The sequence below is a fragment of the Hetaerina americana genome, unplaced genomic scaffold, assembly GCF_022747635.1.
Source record: "Hetaerina americana unplaced genomic scaffold, ioHetAmer1.1.p SCAF_3, whole genome shotgun sequence".
Lineage (NCBI taxonomy): Eukaryota > Metazoa > Arthropoda > Insecta > Odonata > Calopterygidae > Hetaerina > Hetaerina americana.
Window position 1 is genome coordinate 99,885,040 of NW_027286874.1, and position 24,414 is coordinate 99,909,453.

The following is a 24,414-nucleotide window of genomic DNA, read 5'->3' on the forward strand; positions in this document are numbered from 1 at the left end:
GACGGACAAATTATATTTTTCCCGTTAAAAGAAATCTCGCGAGGCGTTGATTGTGCTCACTCGCTTATTAAGTCTCAAACTTCTCCGAGTAGCGTGAGCAGCACTCTCCGAGGCTGAAAGGGAGTCTTCCTTTTTAACTCTATTTCGTCCCTCCGTCGTCCCTTTGCCTTCACCCCTTCGACTTACTCCCTCATCCCAATTCCTCTCTCCCCCACATTCTCCCTCCTCATCTTTTTTTCTCCTTCAACTCCGACGTTGATTTGACGCATTCGCAATCATATTTTTTCCCTTTCATGTAGGGTGAAAATTTAAAATTAATTGCCTTTTGATTGATTGGAAGATAATCGTATCTTCTCCCGTTAAAACATTTTAAGTATCGCTTCTTCGAGACGACATTCATTGGAATGTATTAAGTTTTGTTGTGGCCACAGTGGAGCTGTATAATTTTGCTAATACAATTAGCTTTTTAGCGCGCAGTCCCCCTCGTTTTTTTTCACGTCCCCTTCCGGTCTGAATGTTCTCTTTCTGTGTTCCTTTATCGTTTTGGAAAACGTGTTGAAAACTCTTGCATTTCATTACTCTCCTTTTATGTTTCCTTAATAGAGTAAATTTGCCCAATTTTTGGTTCACCTTCTTGGATTTTTAAAATTTTTTCATCCATATTACTTTCTCTTGTGGGATTTATTTATGTTATAGTTACTGTTTTTTGTGGGTTTCATACTTTTAATGGGGTAGGTGAAATAGGACACAATACCCTTAGATCTCGCGTCGTATAAAAGCCGTTACCTTCCCTACGCATTCTCACCATTTCTCCATGCCTCTCTCCATTTGCCTTTCCTCGTCCCGCCATGAATGCCTAAAACGGTCGGAGTAGATGATACCTGTAGAAGGAGCCGTCTAGCGTGAAGTATATGCGTGTGAGTACGCATGTATATATTCACAACATGCTCTCACCATCTGCCCCTGATCATCACTACTCCTTGCGTCTCTCTTACCACAGTCTCGCCACTCTGTTCCCTTTTCCCATCCCTTCTTTTTTTTATTTTCCACCACCCAACTCTTCATCTTGATTCTTCGGTCGAAGGGTCAAAGGGAAGCATATATACGAATATAATTAGGCTGAAAAAGGTGTAGAAAAGATACTGAAATAGGGATAGGGGCCAGGGGAGGGGATGCGGCGGTGAAGGAGACCGACGAAATGTATTTGGGAGGATCGAGGGGTGTTTTGGAAAGGGAGAGCGTGGGGTGGGCTGAAGGAGGCGCGGTGAGAAGTGAAAGCATTAAGCCCAAGGTTAAGGAGATCGGGTCAGTGTGTAAACAAACGATCTCCATGGGGCCTTAATGGCGACGGTGAGACGGTGTGCGTCTGCTGGAAATGGCGCCCGTGAGATTACTGGTTTCCCCGCTTCGGCACGCACGCCCCTGCCCCGCGTCACAACATTTCGCTGTATCTTTCTGCGAGTCATCTCTCCCCATTCAACTCCTCGATCCCTTTACTCCGCTCTTCCCTCCTCGCATATTTCTGGAACCGTTGGGGGTAAATTCTTAGTCTACATTTCGCGCCGAACCCCTCAAATTCAAATGAATTAACGACTGTGTAAATGTATGTACGCTTTCATCATTTCTGTTCCTTTTGACCTCTTCCTCATTCATTCCCCTCATTTTCCCTTCGTATTGACCCTCCTGCATTGAAGAAAATTTCCGATGTGGATAGGATCAAGGGTCATCTTGTCGCCGGGAATTGAATTTTGAAATAATACCTTAATTACTGTTAACGTGATATCAAGTCCTTGTTTTTTCTGGTATTTTATGTACGTATATATTTCATGAGCATATAAAAATTATACACGTGCTTAGGCATTTAGATGCGTTCATTGAGCCCATTCCTTTACGTTAACTCAAAGCTTACCCAAAGCCGCCCATGCTTAATAAATGACAGAGTGTCAGGCGTAACATCGTGGAAATCCTTCATGACGATAGAAGACACTTTGCTTTTCCGCATTGAATTTTTTTAAATTTCGAACTAGGTTTCGTTACAGCGTAAAGTCTTCAAGTTGACCTGAAGATTTTACGCTGTAATGAAACATAGGTCGTAATAGAGAAAAATTTCTATGTGGAAAAGCAAAGTGCCTTCTTTCATCATCCGTCAATGCTTCATTTTTTTCTCCTACCGTTTGACTTTTCACCTTCTTACCCCATTCTCGTCTGGGATTTCCGCGACTCCATGATACCTTTCTCCAAAGGAAATCTTTATTTATTTCCTTACTTTTTATGATCTTATTTTCCCTCGAGTGGACCAAATTTTCTGGGAGCAACTGTCTGTTTTTATTCTGATTGATCTTCTATTTCCTCTTTCATTCGTTTCCCAACCGAGGCAGGTTCATTAAATGGCAGCTGATTGAACTCCGTGGGATTCAGTTTCTCCCCAGTAAATGACAGTCTATCTCCTTACCATCTCTCCTCTCTTTGTGCCGTTCCTACTACTCACTTTTCATCCGAATTCCCCACCTGGGATCTCCCTCCCTATCTCTCCCTGCCTCTCTCCCTCTCCCTACCTCTCCCTACCTCTCCCTGCCTCTCTCTCCCTCTCTCTCCCTCTCTCTCCCTCTCTCTCCCTCTCTCTCCCTCTCTCTCCCTCTCTCTCCCTACCTCCCCATCCCTCCCTCGCCCTCCCCCTACCTCCCCATCCCTCCCTCGCCCTCCCCCTACCTCCCTCTCTCTCTCTGTGCAATCCGCCTTTCAGTGTGTGTATCCACCACTCTCCGTCCTCTCCTTCCACTCACCCTCTCGTCATTCCCTTCCCAACGTCTCCTCTCGCTCGTCGACTGTTGGCTGTTATTCTTCGGCGCGTGTGGGAACGAAGCGGCTGCATCATTGGAATAGCAGAGCGAGACAAATGGGGTGGTCGTGTCGTGTTCCTCCGATGTTATTTTCTCGTTACTCTCTCTTTCTTCACCTTTTTGTCCTTTTTATTTCAAGAATCTTGTAGATATAAAGAAGGGTGCAGAGAGTTTTCGAAAATCTCTCCAATTTGCGAAACATTTTTTTCATGCATTAGTAGAAAGTCAGTTATGGGTTTTTCCGCCAGCAATTTTATATATTTAAATTATCGTATTATTTATGCATGTCGGCTTCTCATGAAAAAACAAACAGCACTGAAGATAATTTGAAATGTTCCGTCCAAAAAATTCTATTTGCGACAGCAATTTTTATGGACCTTTCCCTTCATTTTTGTCTAATGTGTTTATTTTTTATCATGCATCGTAGAGCATCTACATCATCATTTGTCCCCTGAAATTTCAAAGTTTGGAAGAAAAGCAGTATCATTTCAGAATATTTTTTGCATGATGCTAAAAATGTCGACGGTATATTTCGTTTTCGTCATAATTGTCAATTTATTAATTAATCAAAACTGAAAAATACGGTAGCGGTGAAGAATCATTTCTTTGATCTTGGTCTTTAAAATAATAACAGAAACATCTAAATTTCGACCCTTTCCTATCGAGAAAACATACTATCTCCGGGCTTTCTTTCTTTTGAGATGTTATAACGATTCTCATCCCGTCTTCATCTTAATTGGCTCTCATTCCCAACTGCCTAAAAAAGACGACATGCTTATTTTTGGTTAATTGAATTCCCCGTTTCTTTAACGTACTGTTTCTCTGTGCTATATTTGGTTGCCTTCTTCTTTGATTATATGTATATACTTGTCAGGAGCGAAGTTCAGGGTCTGCTCAACTTTCACGGTATTTAGGTCACATATGCCAATGTGTTCATAAAATAAAAATACCATTTTTTAAATATAAACGGAGGATATGACCCATCACTTTTTGGAATTTGTTTTCTATTGAAAACGAATGCCCAAGGGAATCTTTGGAAATTGTTGCAACAAAGATAACATTTTTCACTCGGCACTGAGCATTATAAACTTTAACTGAATGTTTGAAACATGGCGTGCTAAAAAGATTTCACCCATGTTTATAGCTTTCTCGTACTTGTAAATTTAACTATTTATAGCGATACGAATGTGAAATTCGTACCGCTTTAAATAATTAAATTAATTATGAATATTTTTTGGGGGTAGTCAGCTGTAGCGGATCATCTCGTTAGGTGTCGCTATTTGAAAATTCAATGTAATAACTCTATTTAGTACCGTCCCATACCTCCTAAATGCACTAAATCATCTCCTTAAATCTCTTGGGTCATTTAATCATTAGCAGCAGCTACCAGTCTGAAGATTTTCCGTACTCCATTATATTTCCTTATGAGCTGGTTTATTCATTACTTCAGAGCTTCTTGCACTCAAATATCTCATCGTCTGCTTGATTCATTTCATTCTTGGTCTTCCTCTCCAATCTTTTATATTCATTCAGCTAACCTGTAGGTTACTTACCTATATGGTATTCATTCTTTCCGTGAATTCTTCTTCGAATTATTTTATCATGTACTCCCATTTCACCTCTGCCCGCTATCTCGAATTCCTTATATGGATTACGTAGTTCTTTATTTCCTTCAACTTTTCAACTTCAACTCCACTTTTTCTTCAACGATGCCTTAATCAAACCATCATGTGCTCGAAAACGTTATCTCCTCTTCTTTCAATGTTTCCATTCGACTTCATCCTTCTCCCGTAGTTCGTGGAACATCCTCGTTAGTTAATTGACCCGACCATTTAATCTTCATCATTTTCACGTAGCACCACATGCCTGTTGATTCCAATCTTCACTTCATTGCTGCTATTAGTGCCCATCCCTCAATACCAGAAGAGTAGTTTGCTGGTCCGAATGTGTTTAATTGAAGTGTGCTCTTACTACTAGACTTTTTTCCAGGATGTTAATAGGCTTTTCGTGATGCACGAGAGAAATATTTAAAAATGCATGCTGGAGTTTCTTTCCCCGGGGCGATGCTGTATTTTCGATTCTCATCGCCATAATTGTTTCCATTGTCCAATAATTAAGAATCTACGTTTCCCGGGGTACAGGGGTTATCCAATATCCCATTTTCCGTCCCACATGGGAGTTGCTGTCGATATCCCCTTCTCTTATCGCATAAGCTATAGTGAGGTTTCAAAGGTGTAGAGAGTTCCATCGGGCTGATGAACTCACTACCGATCATGAGCTTTAGAAGTGAATCGTGTCAATTTAAATTTTGACTCGTAGGAAAGTCCATTCTTTCGTCGAAAGAGAAGTGAATCCAGTATCAGCAATCATTCATCAATCGCCAGTTACGACTCGCCAATCAGTAAACACTATTATCACTAATTTGCATTATTATTTCATTTATTCAGGCTATAGGTGTGCACTCACGGGAATTAATCAAGCGGCTCAAATATAATTGTACCCAACCGTTGTAGGATTAAGTGATGTTTCATGTTGACATCTATTTACTTTTCATTGACTGTAATGACCTTTTACGCCATTCTATGTCGGTAACTGACCCTTTCCATTTTTGCTCTAAAGTGAAATGTTAATAGATGCTAAATGCATACCTTCGCACAAAATATTTTCATTTTATATGCTTTATGTCTGAAGCATTAATATGGAGGTTTATTTCTCCTTTCTTGAGTAGATTTATGTCGCTTAAAGGAATCACATTTGATCAAATATCCTGCAAAATATTACACTTGCAATTTCCAATTCCTCAATTAATGTAATTTACTGAAATACAATAATAAGATTTTTTATCTGGGTTAACAGGACTTTTGTATCGCATAATCTTATGAATTACGTAAAGCATGTTAGTTCACTATGATAGTTCCTTCGACGGAACTTTAATAATTGAATTTCAACGCAAAAGCTTTCTTTTTCATCTTATTTTTTCCCGTTGCTTTGATATAAGTGAATATTCATTAGTATGTGAGACATTTGAGGGAGAGCAGGGTATTTGTAGAAGGATAATATCTCTTGGATTTGCTTAGAAATCTAATCTACCCATGCTGAATATTTTTGCGTTTTTTTCAAGCAAAATGCTGATTGATTTCGGTTTGCAAATAGGTTTTTCCTTCGATGTGAAACAAATTTCAAGAACGAGAGTTGATTGAGACGAATAAAATTTGCTGAAAGTTAGAAACTTCCAGTGGAATCTCTTTCAATATTATTTCTGAATGTTTGGATGCTTGGAAGATCTGGGACCTTTGTAAGGAATGAGAGAGGTGTTTTGAAAACATCAACATTTTCAGTCGTCGCCATGGGCAACCGTTACTGACGAAAGCCCGAAAACCAGAATATTTCCATTACCTTCTCGAAATATTTGTTTAAGACAATTCTTATTTCTACAGTTAAATCAATGAGGCATTTAAAAAGATAAAATTTTTTTATGTAATTGGCTTTGTTGAAGTGTTTCCTCAGATGATCTTAGGCAGGCAATCGAGTAAATTTCTTTGCGTCAATTAAGTTTTAATTGATTAGTTGCCATCATCTCTTTAAATTGTAATGTTTATTATAATCACCGAAATAATTTTGTGTACTCTTTTTCAGTGAAGTGATAATCCGGCGAGTCGAATTTTCTTCCTCATTGCTTTAAATAAATTCCTTTCTTTTGGTAGGTTCCTCCATTTAAAAAACCGTCTCCATAATTGAGTTAGGATGCCGATTTGAGTCGCCGACACAAAGGCGTCTTGATTCTATTCTCTATCTCTGTCACTGTGCCATCCGTTAAATCTTATGCAGTGAAATAAGCGAATTATAATATGTGCTGGAACTTTTTGCCAGAAGTGTACTATGGTTGTGCTGTGTTTCATTTTAGCGATATCTGTTCTCCAATGTTTCCCCTCTAGTTTGAGTCGAAGATGCCCAATGCATGCTTTGCGAAACCTTAATTCCGTAAAAAAAATTATTCGCACTACCCTCTCACAACGCGCACATAAGATAGTCTTCTTGAATCTTGGCCGATGAAACTCTTCATACTGAAATATCCCATTTGTTTCCATTTGCAGGGAGCCCTGGTAACGGAGGGGTTGTGATGGCGGGCCATGGAGGCCCGTTGCAAGAAGAAATAGGGAAAGAAGAAGGGACGATGAGGAGCAGCCGCGGGCCTCCCACTAATATCCTACGCCGTCGCTTTCCCTCCTCCGCGGGCCGCTCGCTCCACGCACTCCCGCCCCTCGCTCAGCCGTCTTCGTAGCCTCCAACGATAAAAAGGGGCGATCCTCTTCTCCGTTTCTCGGCTCTGACAAACGCCGCCGACGCTTACTCACCTCGCTGCCGACTGACTCCCTCCTCCTCCGCCACCGACCCTTTTTATCCCTCGCGCCTCCATCTACCCTTCCGACGCTCCTCTGCTCTCTCGCTCCGTAATCCTCTCCCTCCCCAACTCCCCACCACTCTCCCACCCTCTCTCTCTCACTCTTGCCTTCGTTAGCCCTTTCAAAATAAAGTGTTCCTCCGACACCCTTTCTTTCCGCACAGCTCTTTCGTTCCTCCCCTTAGTCCTCCCCGGAAGCAGAGAGAGCAGGCGAACGTTGGCTGCCGGAGGGTTTTAGCGAGGGCTAGACGCGTCGTGGCCAAGAGAAGAGGCGGCAGGAGGTGGAGCATCAGCGGCTTTCCGCCTTTTTCTGTGGTGCCCTCAGCAAGGTTCTTGCGTGTTTACGCGGCTGCGAATCTCCTTCCATTCCACCGCCACCCGCTATCTCTGTAAACACAACGTACACACACACACACGCGCGCGCTCACGCAAGTCCAAGCTTTACGAGGCTGTCGGAGAGGGTGTGTGCTTTCCTCGGGAAAGGGAGGGTACTCATCCCCATTACGTTACGTCCACGCAAATGCTGAAGTCCGCATTTTATGCCGTCGCTTCTCTTTTTTGAGAATTTAAAAAGGAGCGAGGGAGTTCAGTGGGGAGGAAAGGGGGCATTTACCCCAAAGCGGCCAAATCCCACACAATTTTCCCATTTTGTCGCCTGGAACATCTCAAGAAAGAAAGATTATAGTTTTGGGGAGTGACCCAAAAGGGAGCTCATGTTATTTATTTTGCTCAATTAGAATTCTCGAGTCCATTGCATTCGCAACGTTTTTTTTCACTCTTCCCACTGCAGCGCGCAGATTTGGTGATCCAGATTAGTAGCCTTACCTCGTTATGAATGCCAGCTCACGTGAACTTCATGTTTATTTGAAGATGTGAAAATATTTCACAAGGCATTTTCTCCCCGCACAACCTGCCATCCGACGAGGTGGCCCACCGACGGAACAAATAGCTTTAAATACGGACGACGCTTACTCACCGTCCGTTTAGTATCACTGTAAGTTCATCAGTCAGCAAAAATGAGTAGCTAGAAAAATTACCGCAGTATTTTTCCATGGTTTCCGTTTTTGGATCTACATCAGGGGAAATGCTTAAAAGGAAAGTTTTCGCGGGCGAGGGAGAATAATTTCCTGTGTGTTTGTGCTCGTGCAGTTTCCATTTCGCGAAAGAGGCAGAACCGTCGGAGCTCAACGGAGGAAGAGATTTTGTGAAATATGCGTCTTCAGGCGTCGGACTACTTCGCTTTATCGATTCCCGAGTGGCGTTCCCCAGCGGACGTTCATTCGTCTCCCAAGGAGGAGGTAGAGGTGTGAAGGGGCGGGTTGGGGTATTGTGAGCACGATTCGTGACCCCGAGGTACCCTCGTGAGCACCATGGCTCTCAGGTTGTCCCTGCGGAGAGGATTCCTCTACCTCCTGGCCACCTCCTGCGTACTCTTCCTGCTGGTCAACCTCCGGCACCAGAGGGAGGTGTGGCTGGGGCCGTACTCGTCGTCCTCGGCGTCGTCCGGCGACCCGCGTCTCCCGCCCCCGCCCGCCCCTCCGCCGCCTCCGCCTCACCAACAGCAGCAGTCGCAGGCGGCCCTCCAGGGAGCGGCACCCGCGGTGGAGGGCGAGGACGAGGAGATTGCCGAGGAGGAGGCAGCTGTCGAGGGGGTCAGGGCGGCGGCGTCCAAGGACCAGGGTGAGTGTCGCTCTCGGGGGAGGGCCCCCGCCCAGCGGGAGCTTTATCCCCGCGAAGTCAAGAGGGTGGACCGCTAAGGGAGAGATTGCATGGACAGAAGGTAAACATACGGCACTTCCTTTTCGGCCTTTCCTCCTCTCCCCACGGGGGAGATGCGTGGAGTTTGCCTCTGCCTCCTTCCTTCGTGTCTATAAGCTCCCTTTTATTAAACGCATGAAAAGGTTCGGTCGGTGCCAACTCTCTTGGGATTTCATAGAAAAGTATTAAAAGGAAGGAAGCCCTGTTTGCTCTCGGGCGGTCTCAAGGATTTTTCTGAGACCTGTCCATCTCTCCGTCCCTGTTTGGCAGACGAGTCCATGATTAAATCTGCTTCCCCTTTTGTGAGTTCCTCTCTTAGACAATCACAAACTTGTGAATGCGTATTCAAGGAAGGGAACTTAAAAAGAAAATTACTCACCTCCCGGGTGTAGGATCAAAATAAGGACAATTCCATGACGTGTCTAGCTTTTTAAATGGATTTTAATCAATTAATGAAAAAATACATTATTTCACAATAAGCAAGAATTTTTAGCCAAAAACTATCATTTTTCTGAATGACAACTTTTAATAAATTAGTGAGCATTTTAAAATACTATTGGTTAATTTATCAAAATTGAGTTTAATGGTTTACTTTGCCTTGTAAATGCTTTGAGGGCTTTCTCACAAACCCGTGATGTGACAAAAACAAATGAGATAAGTTTCCTAACTTTATTACAGTTGGGATGGGAATGTTATTTTTAAAAGTGTCTTTTTTTAAATTTAATTAAATATATATTTTGAAATAAGGGAAAACAACATTTTCAGTTAATAACTTAGTCACAAAATTGGAAATAATGATTAATTTAATGTGATCTATGATTTAACAAAGTATTACCGTTAATCCAATAGACCTAATTCGTGGCTCCTTAGATCTCATTTCAAACAAAATTCAAGAGTAACTACGTCGGACGAGAATATCGGAAAAACTAGATGAAATAAAATGATAGCATCATCAATCGGGATTTATTCTGTCAATTTACATTGACTATCCCTCTTAAGATAAATTAGGGCTGAAGCATCGGAAGCAGCAGAATATATCACAGGGGGTCGCAGGTCCCGCGGTGCCCGAAGAGATGTACAATTTTACTCACCTGGAAAATTTTAATGATTGATTGATCTTAACTGAGATACCGAAAAATGTAGTTCAATTTAATCGACTTTATTATTCAAAATTACTTTTGCTAACATTAAAATATTTTCCTATATAAATTCTTATGAGAAAATTCCTGGGGATTAATTTTTCATGGCTCATGCTCATCAGCAATTTCGGAGAATTAAATTCGTATTAGATCTAGGTTGATTTGGGAAGGCATGAAAGCCTATGTGACAGTGTTGATGGAACTTTATGTCAAGAGCGAAATCACTTTTCTTTTTTATTTCTGAACCAATTTTACGAAAGGATTCATCGCACCTCAGGAATAATCTGTCCATGAAGTTGAAGTTAGATTAATTGGTTGTTTTCATCGCGCATCCTTCACAGTTAATCGTACGACTTCCCATGAGAGAAGTAGTTATTGAATATAAGCGAGATCTTCGCCCTTCAAGCTATTGTCACTCTATTTGAAGCCACGCCGATTCATATTTTAGTCAAAATCTGAAAGTTGAAATATTAAAACTGAAGGAATCAAACGAATTCGTGGAATATAGTCAGTGTCATCGCTACACGACAGGGAGCATTGCCACCGTGAATAAATAGCTTTGGACGCTCTTGAAATCATAAAATAATGAAATCATAAATGTTTACGATGGGACTGATGCGCTTTCAAGTCTTCATGTCTCCTTTGTGTTTACGATGGGACTAATGCGCGTTTAAGTCGTGATATCTCTTGTGTATTTTAATAGAGATAGTACAATTTTTTGATCGAATATTTTTCAGGAGTGAGACATGCAGTTCACACAAGTATGCGGAATATTTTTTGCGGTTGATACTCGATTTAGGAGTGAAACATGGTAATTTGTTCATCTGTTTAATGCCACTTTCAATTAGTGGCTTGTGTCGGTTAAAGTGTTGCACTTGGCCATGAATCCATCACTAATTTGTATGAGTTAAGTGGCATTATCATTGTTCCCAGCATTTTTGACAGCATCAGGCACGCAAACTGCTTGGTGTCCATCCAGCGCAGCGGTTTAAGGCGCACGCAATGTTCCAAGAAGCATAAGGACTACTCTACTTTTACCTTAGTGTTGCCAACAGGAAAATTAATGACTTACAATATATGACGCATTTAATCGTGCATTATATTAGGTTGCATTACTGTTCAATAATGTTTTTGCAGCTATCACTTTTTCTCACCATCAAGGCGGATTCGAGTATCATATCATTATTTGTATTAATTATTCACGATAAAAATATATCTGAAAATTTTCTTAAAACGTAAAAATATATCTGAAAATATCTTTGTTGTAAAATTTCTCCTACTTGTAGTTGTATATTCATCAACTGAGTCGCCGTTATATCCCATCGGTTTGCTGGGGCTGAGAAAACTTTCGGCGTGCAATCAAAAAATTTGATAATGTTTGTTTCGCTTAGGATTAACATTTAATCATTAATAAATACATTTGAATATTTATTTTATGTAATATTTGACATCTATTTTTTAGGTTATGATCAGTTATTAATATGTGCCCATTTAAACAAATACTAAGTTTAGATGTTAATTTACAAGTATATAATTGAGCATAGTTGTAAGTAAATTTCAAATTACACTTGCGTGAATGAACTGAAACGCATCGGAGAAGAAACCTGAATCTAATAAGAATAATGTGGTATTCTTCTTATCGCTTTTAATTCATTACTGCAGAAAGTATGCAATCTCACTATTCTAAAATATCATGCAATAGGAGAACTCGATAATTGAATAAAAACTCATGCCTTTTGACTGGTTATACCTCGCTATAATTCACGTATTTATAAGTATCAACAAAAAGCCTAAAAAATTAGTAATGGTGGCCCTAACCGGTCCAATTTATAAAAATCCGCGAAAAAATATTAGGGTATATAATGCTGCTACAGTTATTATTTAGTGTTTGAATATGCGTTTCCCAAAACTTCAAGCGTGGTGAAATGTACTTAATCCTTGTGTTGCAATACAATATCATACAATCCCCTCGGTAACCACAACGAATACATTATCGTGTCTACGGCGAAAATTGGTGCCGACATTTCTGAATTCAGTTCTTCTCCACAAAAATGTATGATAACATTAACATGAAATTCATTTTAATTTAAAAATACACGCTTACCTATGTTTTCTAACCACTGATAAGTGTTGGATTATGCCGAAAACCAGAACCACCGAAAAATCAGGATTTGTTTCTGCAAGTTGGAAAATTGAAATAGTGACCGCCATATCCCTTTCAGTTGATTTCGTCGTTGACGTCGTTTAACCACCGACATTCAAATTCCTTCTTACAATGAATGCTCTGCTGTCCAATGCAACCTCTGAGATCTCACCACTACCCCGTTGATCTCCTATAGTGAGAGTCACAAAGTAATAACTGCCTCTAGTGAGCGACGATGAACCGATATCGACAAGTCCAAGCGGGTTATCTATCACGATTAAAAGACCATCTTGGCCTCAAGATCCGTACAAAAGGCTTTTAGGAGAAAGTATCTCTTTTTACAATGAAGCAATAACTCCGCGGATCCCAGAGACACCAAAGTTGCTAGAAGTTCCGTTTCGTGAATCTCTACGCGTCTCCTGAATTCACATAATGTTGTTCAAACTGGCTAATTTTGCAAATACATGCTAATTCACACTCTTGACTTAACGATTGGTGCTGCCGTAAATGAAAATTTTATCAAGATACAATCTTAGAAAAGTTACATTTCTGAAGAACGTGGAACTGCAACTTTAATCCTCCGTATCGCACTGTCTTTTGTTTGGCGATTCTAAACCTCCACGCAGTATAGATACGGAAGCGAATTCTTAGAAAACCTTAAGTTTTCATGCTCAATACGAGCATGCATAGTAACAAAGGTACTGTGAATGTGCGCATTTTTCAATACACAGCCTATGTGAATCAAGATATTAGACGAAGAGATTCACCATTAATAATTGCGTTACAAATTGGGACTATAATATCCTCCCCGTGATTTGACCTCCAGAACAAGTCGTAGAAGTGGGCATAACACGTTTTGGACGACAACTGGTCTCGTTTCATAAATAAACGGGCTCTGCCAACAGTTTCCTCAGTTGACTTTGAATCGCATGTGGGAAATTCCGACAAGGTAAAAGGAAATCCCAGCGTGCAGAGTTGACAACATTGACTACATGTTAAAAATGGAAGGTATGTAACTCAGTGGACGAGGGAGATGGGGAAAAATAACAGAATAACGTATTTTCTGCATCTACTGAAGCTTATTAAGCTGATAAGACACTGAATCGATTTTTCTACTCGCGTTCACTACATAAAAATACAACTTCTTAACGACAGAACTAAACTGAATGAACTTCTAAACCATAAAATAAAACGCTGAAATGTAAATATGCTTCATATCTAAACCTCAAACACTTAACCATCTGAAAACGATTGCTGCTTTAGGATTCTTTGAAATTAAACTGAAAACTTGCTGTAAAATAAGAAATGAAAAATTTTACACCACATTACGTTTCATAACATCGAAAAGATATGATGATTATTTAAGAAAGGGAAAAATTAGTTTAAATCGAAAGGATTTTTCTCACCTTTCACTCAGCTGAATAATCTATTAATATTTTATTTTCTTCTTCCGAGTTGAGGGAAATAGGATGGCAGCCACTTTTGTCACTATTGCCCAAGAGAAGAAATCTCAGTAGTCATCTGCGGTGCACAGTCCGAATGAAATAGCTATGAATTCCATCCTGCTACGTGGAAATGGTGTTCTAACGTTCGATACTCCTATCTAATATCGCTTAAGTGCCATAAAACTAAATGCTCGATTATATATGTTTTAAGTGTATTCTTTGATTCGGTTATGCATTCGCTTATAGGCGACGTAAGGTGATTTAAATGAGAGGCTCTGTACATGGAAGCCTTGACTATCATAATTGCTGTGAAACAACCATGTTTTATGGGAATAAAGAGAGTTTTAAATGCATTCCAGTTGTCTATATAAGAAGAGAAAAACTCCTATAAATATGTAAAGCTTCTGTTTCTCTCATAAGAACCTCACATTTAAAGTTTTATGTGAAACTTAGAATAGGAGTGCGAGGTTCTTGGTTTCGAACAATATGTGTAGCGGTTCGTACCTAAGGTAAGAAAAAATAAGTACCGGAGCATAGAAAAAAATTTGCCAATTGTTTCTTGGTACGCATGAAATGTTCCAATAATTCACAAAAATTGTTAGGTAGCCTTTCCATGTGGTCCTTGTCCTGATTATTTTAAAAAAGGAATTTTTATGATGCGTAATTTCTGTGAAATTTATTTACATTTGCGTCAACATTATGGATTTGGTTAGACCTCGTACTTTAAAAATATCGTGATCAGACTTGGTTAAGTTACTCATAACAGATAAGTTAATTTAAATGTAATGGATTTCAGCTGAGTTAGGTTAGCGGTTAATCCCGGATAAAATGAATTTCAGCTAAGTTAAAACTGAATTAACTTACAAGTTTATCTTCAAGTGAAGTTGGCAAAAAATACTTACGTGGAAACTCACGTCAAAACTTTTCTCCATTTCTGACAGAAACATTAATCATTTTGGAAGCTGATGAACTGTCACATTTCTCTAAACACGGCAGAAGTGCCCTGTGAAACAATTAATGCCCTCTGACTCTCTCTCAGAGTTAACTAATTAATTTTTCCACGCGTCCCTTTTAGGCTATTTTGCTAAAAAAATACTTCAAGTTATAAAAGAGTCGATAGGGAAAATAAAATAACGAGTTAAAAGTTACTTGATAAATTTACTTTTTAATTAATTAACGTTAAACGCAAGCCCACCCTAATTGGATCGTTATAATAGTCAACTAATGAAGCTAATGAAATCGGGAGAGAGGATTAAATTGATTGCCAAATGTGGAATGGCTATGATACGTATTTTGAAGTTAAAATTATCGGATGATATCTTAGCGAGCGGAAAAAATTTGCCGCAGGAAAAAAATTACCATTCGACCGCTGTATCTTAACATTCCACATTCATTATTGATAATTCAAATTTGGACAAATATTAATTATAATATCCTAGTACTTTTTATTGTAAGAAGTTGATTATTCATGGAATAAGTTACCGTCTTGTTGGAAAGTGTATGGTGTCATAGCACATACCGCCTTTGCACTTTCCAGTAATTGAATCCGAAAGGGGAGACGGACATACAATGCAGACGCCCGTAGAGGTCGTGTTGCGCTTATCAGCCGGCGGAGTAATTGAAGCTTCTTCCTCCTTGAAGGAGAGAAATCGAATCGAATTTGTGGCCTCCTTCGCCAAAGGACCGAGTTCAAGGACCTTGAGCACGTTTAACGTAGGCACCACCTCTTCGAAACGATCGAAGTAAGAAAACCCGTTGGTTGAAAAGGTACAATGAAAGTCACGCATGCACGGAGTTATGTTTTACAGTTCCAACAAATTTCAGATTTCCTTGTACATTCTACCTCTCTATTTCATCATCCTCCTTATGATTAAAAGTTAAAAAAATAAGAATTTACTAAGTATTTCGCATAGTCTATGACTGTATACCAGGTAGTTAAAAATAACTTCCTTCGTCCTTGCTAATCATCCTATGGAGGAGACAGCTCACACCTTGATAATCTACCAAAAAACGAATTAGAAAATAAAAATCAAGCATGGTAGATCAAAGGACCATACTAATCAAATGGTTTAAATAAATACGGAGTAATACAATTTACATGTGGTGATGATAATAGTTATCACATTCCAATTTCAATTGGGCTTCCATCGAGGTGAGACCAAACCTCAACTATCAATACTATTCTCTTTATGGTCTTCAAACCCCAATGCGTTCGGCTTTGGGCGCGAAGATCTTGAGTTCAAATGCCAGTAATACCAATAGTAATAATGGCATAATACTGGCAGATTCACCCAATTGTGTGATTTTCCGACTGCCAAAACGTCCTGGAAAACCGCCGGCGGCTTAAGAAAATGGGCGGACCCTATTGCTAAGGGGTGTCATTTACACGTCTCCGGGTTTGATGTGTGGTGAGGACTATATTAATCAATCAAAAGAGGCTGTAGGTCAATTTTGTTTGTTATTTTCACATTTTCCTTTCAATTTTCATTGAAATTAAAAGAGCAGAAAACATATTTTTAAAACCTTCGTCCAGAGTAACAATTTATAATATTTCTAGAGTAGACACAGAGTCTTTAAATATATTAAAAGTATCTTAAAAAAATAGAGTTAATTAGAAGATAGGATGAATAGAAATCAAATTTTTACATACCAGTGACCAAGTGACAGCGTACATGCCAGAAATAAGGTTAGTTTGTGGTCTCTGTGATCTATCAATCTCATCAAAGGGCTCGTCAGTCATCCCAACGGTTCAACCATCGCCTTACAGGTAGCTAACTCTCTGTTCAAGTGAATTAGACACGACCATGAAGATTTTCCGTATCTTCTTACATGCCGATTCGTCTTATCAGGGGGCGATTTCTTGGGTAGTCCTACCAGCTCCCTAGTGCAGAAAGTCTTACCTACTCATGCCGTCACTTCTGACACGACGTGGTTGGCAGGGACGCAAAAAAAATATCGTCTGACAAGATGAACTGACGTGGAAGAATCCACTCAAAAGAAACCTTCACTTCAGTGGCTAAATTTGAGATGCTCATAGGCTCTTCAAGCATCTCGAAGTCAAACACCAAGCCCACCAAAACCCTCGTGTGCTGAAACGAAAATGCGACACTGCCGATTTGAGTCCCCGGAGTGGAAACGTCTTTGGTGTGGCCTGCAACGAGTCTGTTTGCTTTTTTTCAGGGAGGTCAAGGAGGGATTCGGATTCACTACACGGAGCAGGGGCTGAGAATGGAGTGGGAGTAGAAGGGGGCGGTGACCCCCTGCCCTCCATTCCACCCCCGGAGGAACGGCCTTGGTTCATGGAGGGCGGGAAGAAGAGGCCTAGGAGGGTCCTCGTGGCGGAGCGAGTGGTGAAGCTGTGGCCGGAGGAGGACCCCGGAGGAGACCGGATTGTGGACCAGCTGATGTTCGTCCCTCGAGGTGGGTTTCCATGCGATCGCTCGCTCGAAATCATAGTAGAGAAGCTTACGCTAACATAGAGTTAACCTGTCGAGGCTATTCTTTAGTCACAAAGCAAGCATGCCGGTTGACTCTGTCAAAGCCCTCCCTCCCTCCCGAGTTAAACTAGCAAAGTAAACACTACCACTGAGGCAAAGGGACGGCGGTGGGTGCTTTGTGTATATGCTGCCCGAGCAAAGCGTATTTTTTGGTTTGTGAAACACGTTCGGGAGAGGGATAATATTCGGGGCTCAAAAAAGATTACATTTTTCGAGAGAAATGTTTGCTTTCTGGGCTTCAGACTTCTTCACTTGAATTGGAAAGGAAACGGAAATGGAACTTATCAATGCTTTCCTCTTCTGAATTTCAAATAATTAGTAGGTGTATAGGTTTTTTATAGTTCTTGTCGGTTTCTAGAAAACTTTTTCGACAGAAAAGATCGTTGAAAATGAAAAAATGCTTGAATGCTTAACCCTGACCAAACTTGCACAGTATTGAAATAACTAAGCTTAACGTAAAATTTCTACGAATAATCACCAGTGTATCTGATGATTCAGAGTGAATTTTAAAAAATGTTTTAATAATATTTTCAGTAATTTTTCTGAGAGATATGAAGAATCTAAATATTATTTTTTCGTTTGTTTGCAATGGGAAAAACCTGCTCGTGACAAATACAGTGATTCAAGGCCCGGTAACTTAAATTAAGTGAGAAATATGCCTTTTCATGTATCTATATTTTGGTTTGACGTGAAAGACAATAACTATAATACATCGTGTGGGTAAAGATAATTAATCCACACAAATAACTGCGTTAAAACTGAGATTCTTAATTCAGTAGCTGCATATGAATTGCCCAAATGAAAAATGTTACTTTCAGGAAAATACGTAAGCATCCCAAGCACTCTGCTTTACGGAATGGATCTTTCTCAAGCAAAAATATCACTATCGTGAAAATAAATACATAGCAGTTGAAAATGTCTCACTTCTTTCTAAATGTCAACTTGGAAGGTTTCCAATTTTACCCAGGGGTTTTTCCGGGTCCTTTACTTTTTATTCCCACAAAAGTTATATTATTTACCCAATGTCGTATTTGAGATTCCACGGATTGCAAATTTTGTTACTTGGTCTGCAAATTTATTATGCCAAGTTTTATTATTGGCTCTTGGGAATTACTTTAAAAAATGCAAGTCACTACTATAACTGTGTAAAGCTGTATAATCGTATACATGCCACTTGTTACATTAAACATTAGAGTATTTGAGAATAGTGTGTTGATATATTGTATGATTCACGATTTTAAGATTCTTGATTAATATTGCAGCATATTTTTTAGTATTTTGATAAAGCTGTTGTAATTACATTATACCAGTTATATACGCTTTTACGCGATTTCACTTGCTTTCTTCTGCTAAATGATTTAAAAAAAATAAAAAGATGCTCATTTGTCATTTATTTAATGTAAACATAAGCATTGAAGTTTAAAGTTAGGAACATAAGCTATAACATATAGAAAACTTCACCATTTTAGGTTTAATGCAAGGTGGATAAAGTAGTAAGGCCATTAAAAGAAAGATGTATTTGGGGAAAGAAGCTTTTAAAAAGAGGTGGGAATTGATGACAGGCACCTCAAGTGAAGATGTAAGAAAATACTGGCGAAAACTATAATGTGGAGCGTAGTTTTTGTCTGGCTCTGAAACGTGGTCATCGGCGCAAGAGGAGAAGGGTGGAGCTTTCGAGAAGCGAGTGTGGAGGAAAATGGAGAAAATAAAATCGACGGAAAAGAAAAGATGCGATGGAATTCTAAGCGTGGTATGGGAACAGAGAAGATTGCTGAAAGAAATTATAACAATTCTAACAAGGTAGGGCAATTGGTTGCAGGAGATACTGGAAGGTAATAGGATGCCGAAGATGGTAGCAGAGGGTAGAATTCTGAGAAAGCGAGGTAGAGGGAGGAAAAGAATTGGTATTTTTGTTGAAAATGAGGGAGTTAGGAAGTATGAAAACTAAATAATAAGTTTTGTAACGTCAAATGTGAAGTTTAAAGATGATTTTCATCATATGAGCCGGGGGTAAGGATTACTGAATATTGTAGAGTTATGGACCATGAAAAAACTACCCGAACCCGGTAGACTACCGCCAGTAATTATAGTCTTTTATAAAAACCATGCTCGAAGTTCATATCTGCTGATTTGAGGAGGGAAAATTGTATTGTAGCATTGTTCTCAGAGAAATATTTAGTCAGTCCAACTGTAAGTGATTTAATTGGTCTAATTCTTTTCCCAATGTTGTTTCAATTTCCATAAAATGTTGCCGAGGAAAGTAAAGATATCGATGGAAGTCACATTTTCCATGAATAGATCTGTAGCTACGGGCCCAATGGCCACTGCATGGGGTAATTAAAACCATTACCTTCATAGAATATACACGCGGTATCATTCAAAGACCCCTCAAGACTTATTAGAATTTTCCACTTGGTATTACAATTATGCATGTAAATTTCTTGTCAATATATATGTTTGTGATTGGTCCTTATTTTGCATACATTTAAGCCATGTTTTCTCATTTAAAGCTGGATTTACTCCGGCTTCTGGCAGAAGTAATGAATAGTTTATACGTTTCCGATTTCGATAAGGCGAATAAAGATTTACCAAGAAATGATACTTGCTTATGAGTGAAAACCAGCAATAAGCGTTCTATGCAAGAATGTAACAAATATTTAAAGACCTATCTTTTCCAGAAATTTTCATGGTTACTTTTTATTTGGTTTGATTTCATACACTTTTACCCTATTATATCAAAGGTGAGATGCAGTTGAATTTATGCTCAAGTCATCGGAATATAGATCAAAAAGATAATGCAGCGGCATTAACGAATGACTCGTTAAAGAAGATTATATGAAATTGTAATTATTCTTTCGAGAATAAGAACACCATAGGGGTTTGATGCATGACGCAATGATGATTTCAGCGGTTTTCTCACTGTCCGTTAATTACGGTTACCCTTTGAAATATTTTTGTGTGGGTTCTTTCTGATAGACCTTAATTACTCCTTCTCCTGAGCATGTGCGCTGCTGTGGGGGCGTAGGCAGTACATATCTCATGAAAACAAACATCAAGTGAGAAGACAGCTGCATTGAAAGCAATCTGGCCGAGTACCCTTGATTTCCGTTCTTATCCTTCGTGTTGTCTCCTGGCCAAAAGCCACGAACACTGGGAGCTTACTCATGTGTCCATTATCTTGTCTCGTGCCCCTAAAGAGGCTTTAGTTTTCACAGCTGCCCTCGCGCAACGTTCGTTATAGCCTAAGTTAGAATATAATACCCGCTTAGATGCCTTCGCTTGTTGGATTACTCAGCCGAGCGGTCTGGTTATAAGGCCACTTTATGCCTGGCGATAACAGTCAGCTTCAAATAGGAATATTACGTCACAGTGAGTCGCTGTTAATTACTGGCCATTTGATTCCAACTGGTGGGCAGCGGTAGATCCCAGATGGTGTGGCACCGTCTCTGACGTAAGAATAATCCAAAAAGTTACTAGGGATTCACACACTGTGGGTTTACTTTCATATAGTATATATGGCTTCGAAGTGTCAATTGGTCAAAATAGAGTTTTTATATGGAAACGTTAGACTAATTCCAAAGAAACTGCGGGAGATGCCGCAACAGTAACTTTTAACGGAGTCATCCGCTAATGTGCATTTCAATGCAACAATTTCAGAGTGTAAAAATCATTCGCCTAGACTGGGATTAGGTTCCTTTAAAAAGCCCCAAAATTTCAGAGTTTAAGAGGACGCCTCGGTAGCTTAAGTGGCTAAAGCACTCGACCGGATATTGAGGGATCTGGGTTCGAATCCCAGTCTAGGCGAATGATTTTTACACTCTGAAATTGTTGCATCGTTAGACTAATTGTTTGTAAAACGGCCATACCTGAGACCAAATTTTTATCACGCATGTTATTTCACTACAGTCACTGTTATTCTGCAATTTCAGTAGTAGAAGTAGTAAAACGTCCAGCGGATTTATTTTTTAAGCATATTTTGACAAAAGTAGGAAAGTGCGTTGGTTTCATGGAAGATAACAGATGTTGATATATTGGTAATACACGAAATGAGTCAATATTTTACGACAATATTATTTTCATGTGGCTTATTTTAATTTTATCTTATAAGTATTCAGCTATTTTAAATATGTATACAATTTAATGGCTATCAATAAAAACACTACGTTCTTACATGTCTATGAATTTGATATATCATAGTTTTCTAATTCAGTAGCAATTAAAATGCGAGGTCAGTAAAAAAAACCTTCCTCTTAGAAATCTATTTCATTCCCCCTCTCACACCAGTCTTGTGTTAGTCTTGTATCGTGGGCTACCTATCCATTTCTTTCAATATCTATCTAATTCCTTGAGATAATTCCTAAAAACGAGTTGTCAATAGAGTCAGAAAGCTCAATAAATTCAATTTCGGAATGAGTCCCCGGCCTTCTTAGGCTGCAAATAGCAATGGCACGGTCTCCCAGGCAGCAAAAATCTTCCAACTTGATTGAACTCATGCTTCCACGAATTAGGCGCCCTCGGGAGCATCAATTACTCCGGGAGATAGATGTATGCAGATATGCGAGGGGTTGGGACCACACCTCCGCGCGCGAGAGAACGCCGCCTCCGAATGAGATCGCCTCCCTTGAATATTAAGCGCACCGTCCGCGAAAACATTCGTATGGAAGTCGCGCGCCGCTCTCTCTCTCTCTCTCACACACACACACACACAAACACACACCAACTCGAACAGCGAACCGCGGGGAACATCTTTAATCATAAGATTTATATATTCATCCTTCCGAAGTGAGCATTTTTTCTCCCGCCTCCCCTCCCTCCCTCCCTCTCCCCCTCTCTGGCCCTTCCTACCTCCTACCGTTTTTTTCCCCGAGGAAACTTTTCCTTCGGGGGGAGCGAGGGAGGGCTTTGAGAGGAGAGGGGTTGGGGTGCTCTTCTGCCCCCACCTTCCGATCTCTCCCCCCTTAAGTCCCCCCCACGGACCTCCCTCAGTCCTGTCTGCCCCTTTTCTCAACTCGCTCTGCCTTTTTCTTTCATCCACTCCCTCGCCCCTCTCCTTTCTTCCCTTGATTGGAGTGCACTACGTGGTTAGGGGTGCTCGAGTCGATGGGATGGCATAATGGAGCTCATCATATCAGGCACTCTTTCCTCTCCTCCACTCCCTTTTTTTTCAAAACTTTTCGCGGCCTTTTAAATTTTTTCTCCCTTGAAACCTCTGCTCCCTTCCAAGGTAGGAGGCGCCCTCTCCCCCACCTCCTCGCACGCCCACCCTCCCAGCTTCCCCCGCCGCGGCACGTGTAATCCCGCGTCCCCCACCGCCACATCATGCATGCACGTCTCCTTGCACGCCGTCGTCTTCCTCGCCCTTCGCACGACGCACCCTCCCCCCACTCCAAACACCTCCCCCCCTAAAGCCCTCCCCACTCTCCACCACATACCTACCCTCGCACCCACCCACACCTCGCGATCACACCTCTTCCTTCCATTAGTCGCTTGCAGGAGAGGCCCTGGTTCCAAATTAAAAATGCGACGGAAGAGAGGGGAGTTTTCAAAAGGGGCTTTTTCGCGCGCTCGCGGAAAAGGATGTGGGGATGGGGCGATGGTCGCTCCGTGCCAGTCCTGGCGCCGGTGAGCCTCCACGCGGGGGAAATATGAAAGAGTGCCGAAGCGGAGAGTGGAAGGAGGAAATAAACAGAGAGCCACGCGCGATAGCACTCCTAGCCGTGGATAACCTCCAGCGGACGGAAAGGAAATCTCCAGGAATGGGGAGAAATGCGTGGGGCGAGAACGGGTGTGTGGGAGGTAGGGAGTTGGGGGCGAGGTGGCGGAGATGGGAGTAAAATTTGGGGTGATGACGTCGGTATTGAAGAGGAAAGGGAAGAAGGCTGAGGTAGTTTATCAAACCCTCGGACCCCTTCCTCCCACCCTATCCCTACCAATACCCCGTCCTGTGTTCAAGTCTTCTCCCTCAATAATATCCCTTCTCTTCCCTTGTTGTCTTGGATCTTTCATGTTTTTGGTCGCCGGGCTGTCCTTCCCTGGACGTTCAGAATCCATTTCTCTCTCCCCTCCGCAGAATATGACATCATCCCCGTGTTGGTGCTGCCCAATTAATTTTATGGATTTCGCTCCAATTTAAGAGAGAGATAGGAGGCAGCGAGGAGATGGGTTATTTTCCCCGGAGTTAAAGGGCGAGCAAAACTACGAGGGAGTTAAAATATGGGCAATTTCTCGGATTGAATACGCGGATGTGTACGCATAAACGTGAAAGGGGGTTGAATGGGGTGGAGTGTGGGGAAGGTGGAGCCGAGGCTCTCCCGCAACCCTCCAAGCTCCCATACCCTGTCAAACGACACTCCCAAACCCCTCGCACGACCCCACGCTAATTCCCGAAGCGGTCGGCTTGGAGATCTTTATTTCTGCTGAGTGCTGTGGCCGACATTTGCGGCTAATATCCTACTCCCTTTCCGTGAGGAAGAGTCGAAGCCTCATCCCCCTTCTAACATCCTCAACCCGTCGTAATTCATTAGTTTATTAATTTTCACTGTGGGTTAATTTTAAGTTATAATTGGTTTCCGACCAACACACTCGCTTGGAGACTCGCTCCGTGACCGTGGCAACAACGGGATAATGATAGTTATCGTTACCGCCCACGATAAGCACTTTAGCACTTAAGGTCAACGTTTTTCCTCGTACCCCATCATATTTTAATTTGTTTTTGCTGCTAGCTAAGTCAAATATACATTTAGGGTTGAAAATGTATGCGAAAGCTTCCTTTGTCGGTTCAAAATTAAGCAATTTAATGGAGAGTAAGCCTTTTCAGCAGTAATTGTCTGTGCATTATGACGTCAACGTCTGATGAAGAGTTGCAGAAATTTCATCCAAATTATTTGCGTGTTGAATTTCATGGAATCTTTAACTTTTTTGCGAGTAAAGAGGAATAAACCAAAAGCCAAACACATTTTAATTAAATGCCCTAATATTTCATAATCTAAGTCACTGCTTCTCGAGAGCCCTGTTTTGTATGCCCATTTAGTGGGTGTTTTTGTTTCCGTTACCTAATCTCACAGCATTCTTCAAGAATAGAGATGTGGTTTCCCTATTTAAAATACAAATTAAAATAAAAAAGTTTCTGTCACTCAGAGGTGATTGTGAAACATAACAGAGACATTTATCATAAGTCAGTTTAGAGTCTT

At 40.7% G+C, this 24,414-nt stretch overlaps 1 protein-coding gene across 1 annotated transcript in view; it reads left to right on the plus strand.

Annotated features, from left to right (window-relative positions):
• Positions 1-24,414, plus strand: part of FucTA (glycoprotein 3-alpha-L-fucosyltransferase A) — a 162,146-nt gene that overhangs the window by 109,027 nt on the left and 28,705 nt on the right. The window contains exons 3-4 of the mRNA XM_071588752.1: positions 6,935-8,922; positions 16,908-17,147. Coding sequence (XP_071444853.1) covers positions 8,613-8,922; positions 16,908-17,147 — 550 coding nt within the window. The 5' untranslated portion in view covers positions 6,935-8,612. The remainder of the gene's footprint in view (positions 1-6,934; positions 8,923-16,907; positions 17,148-24,414) is intronic.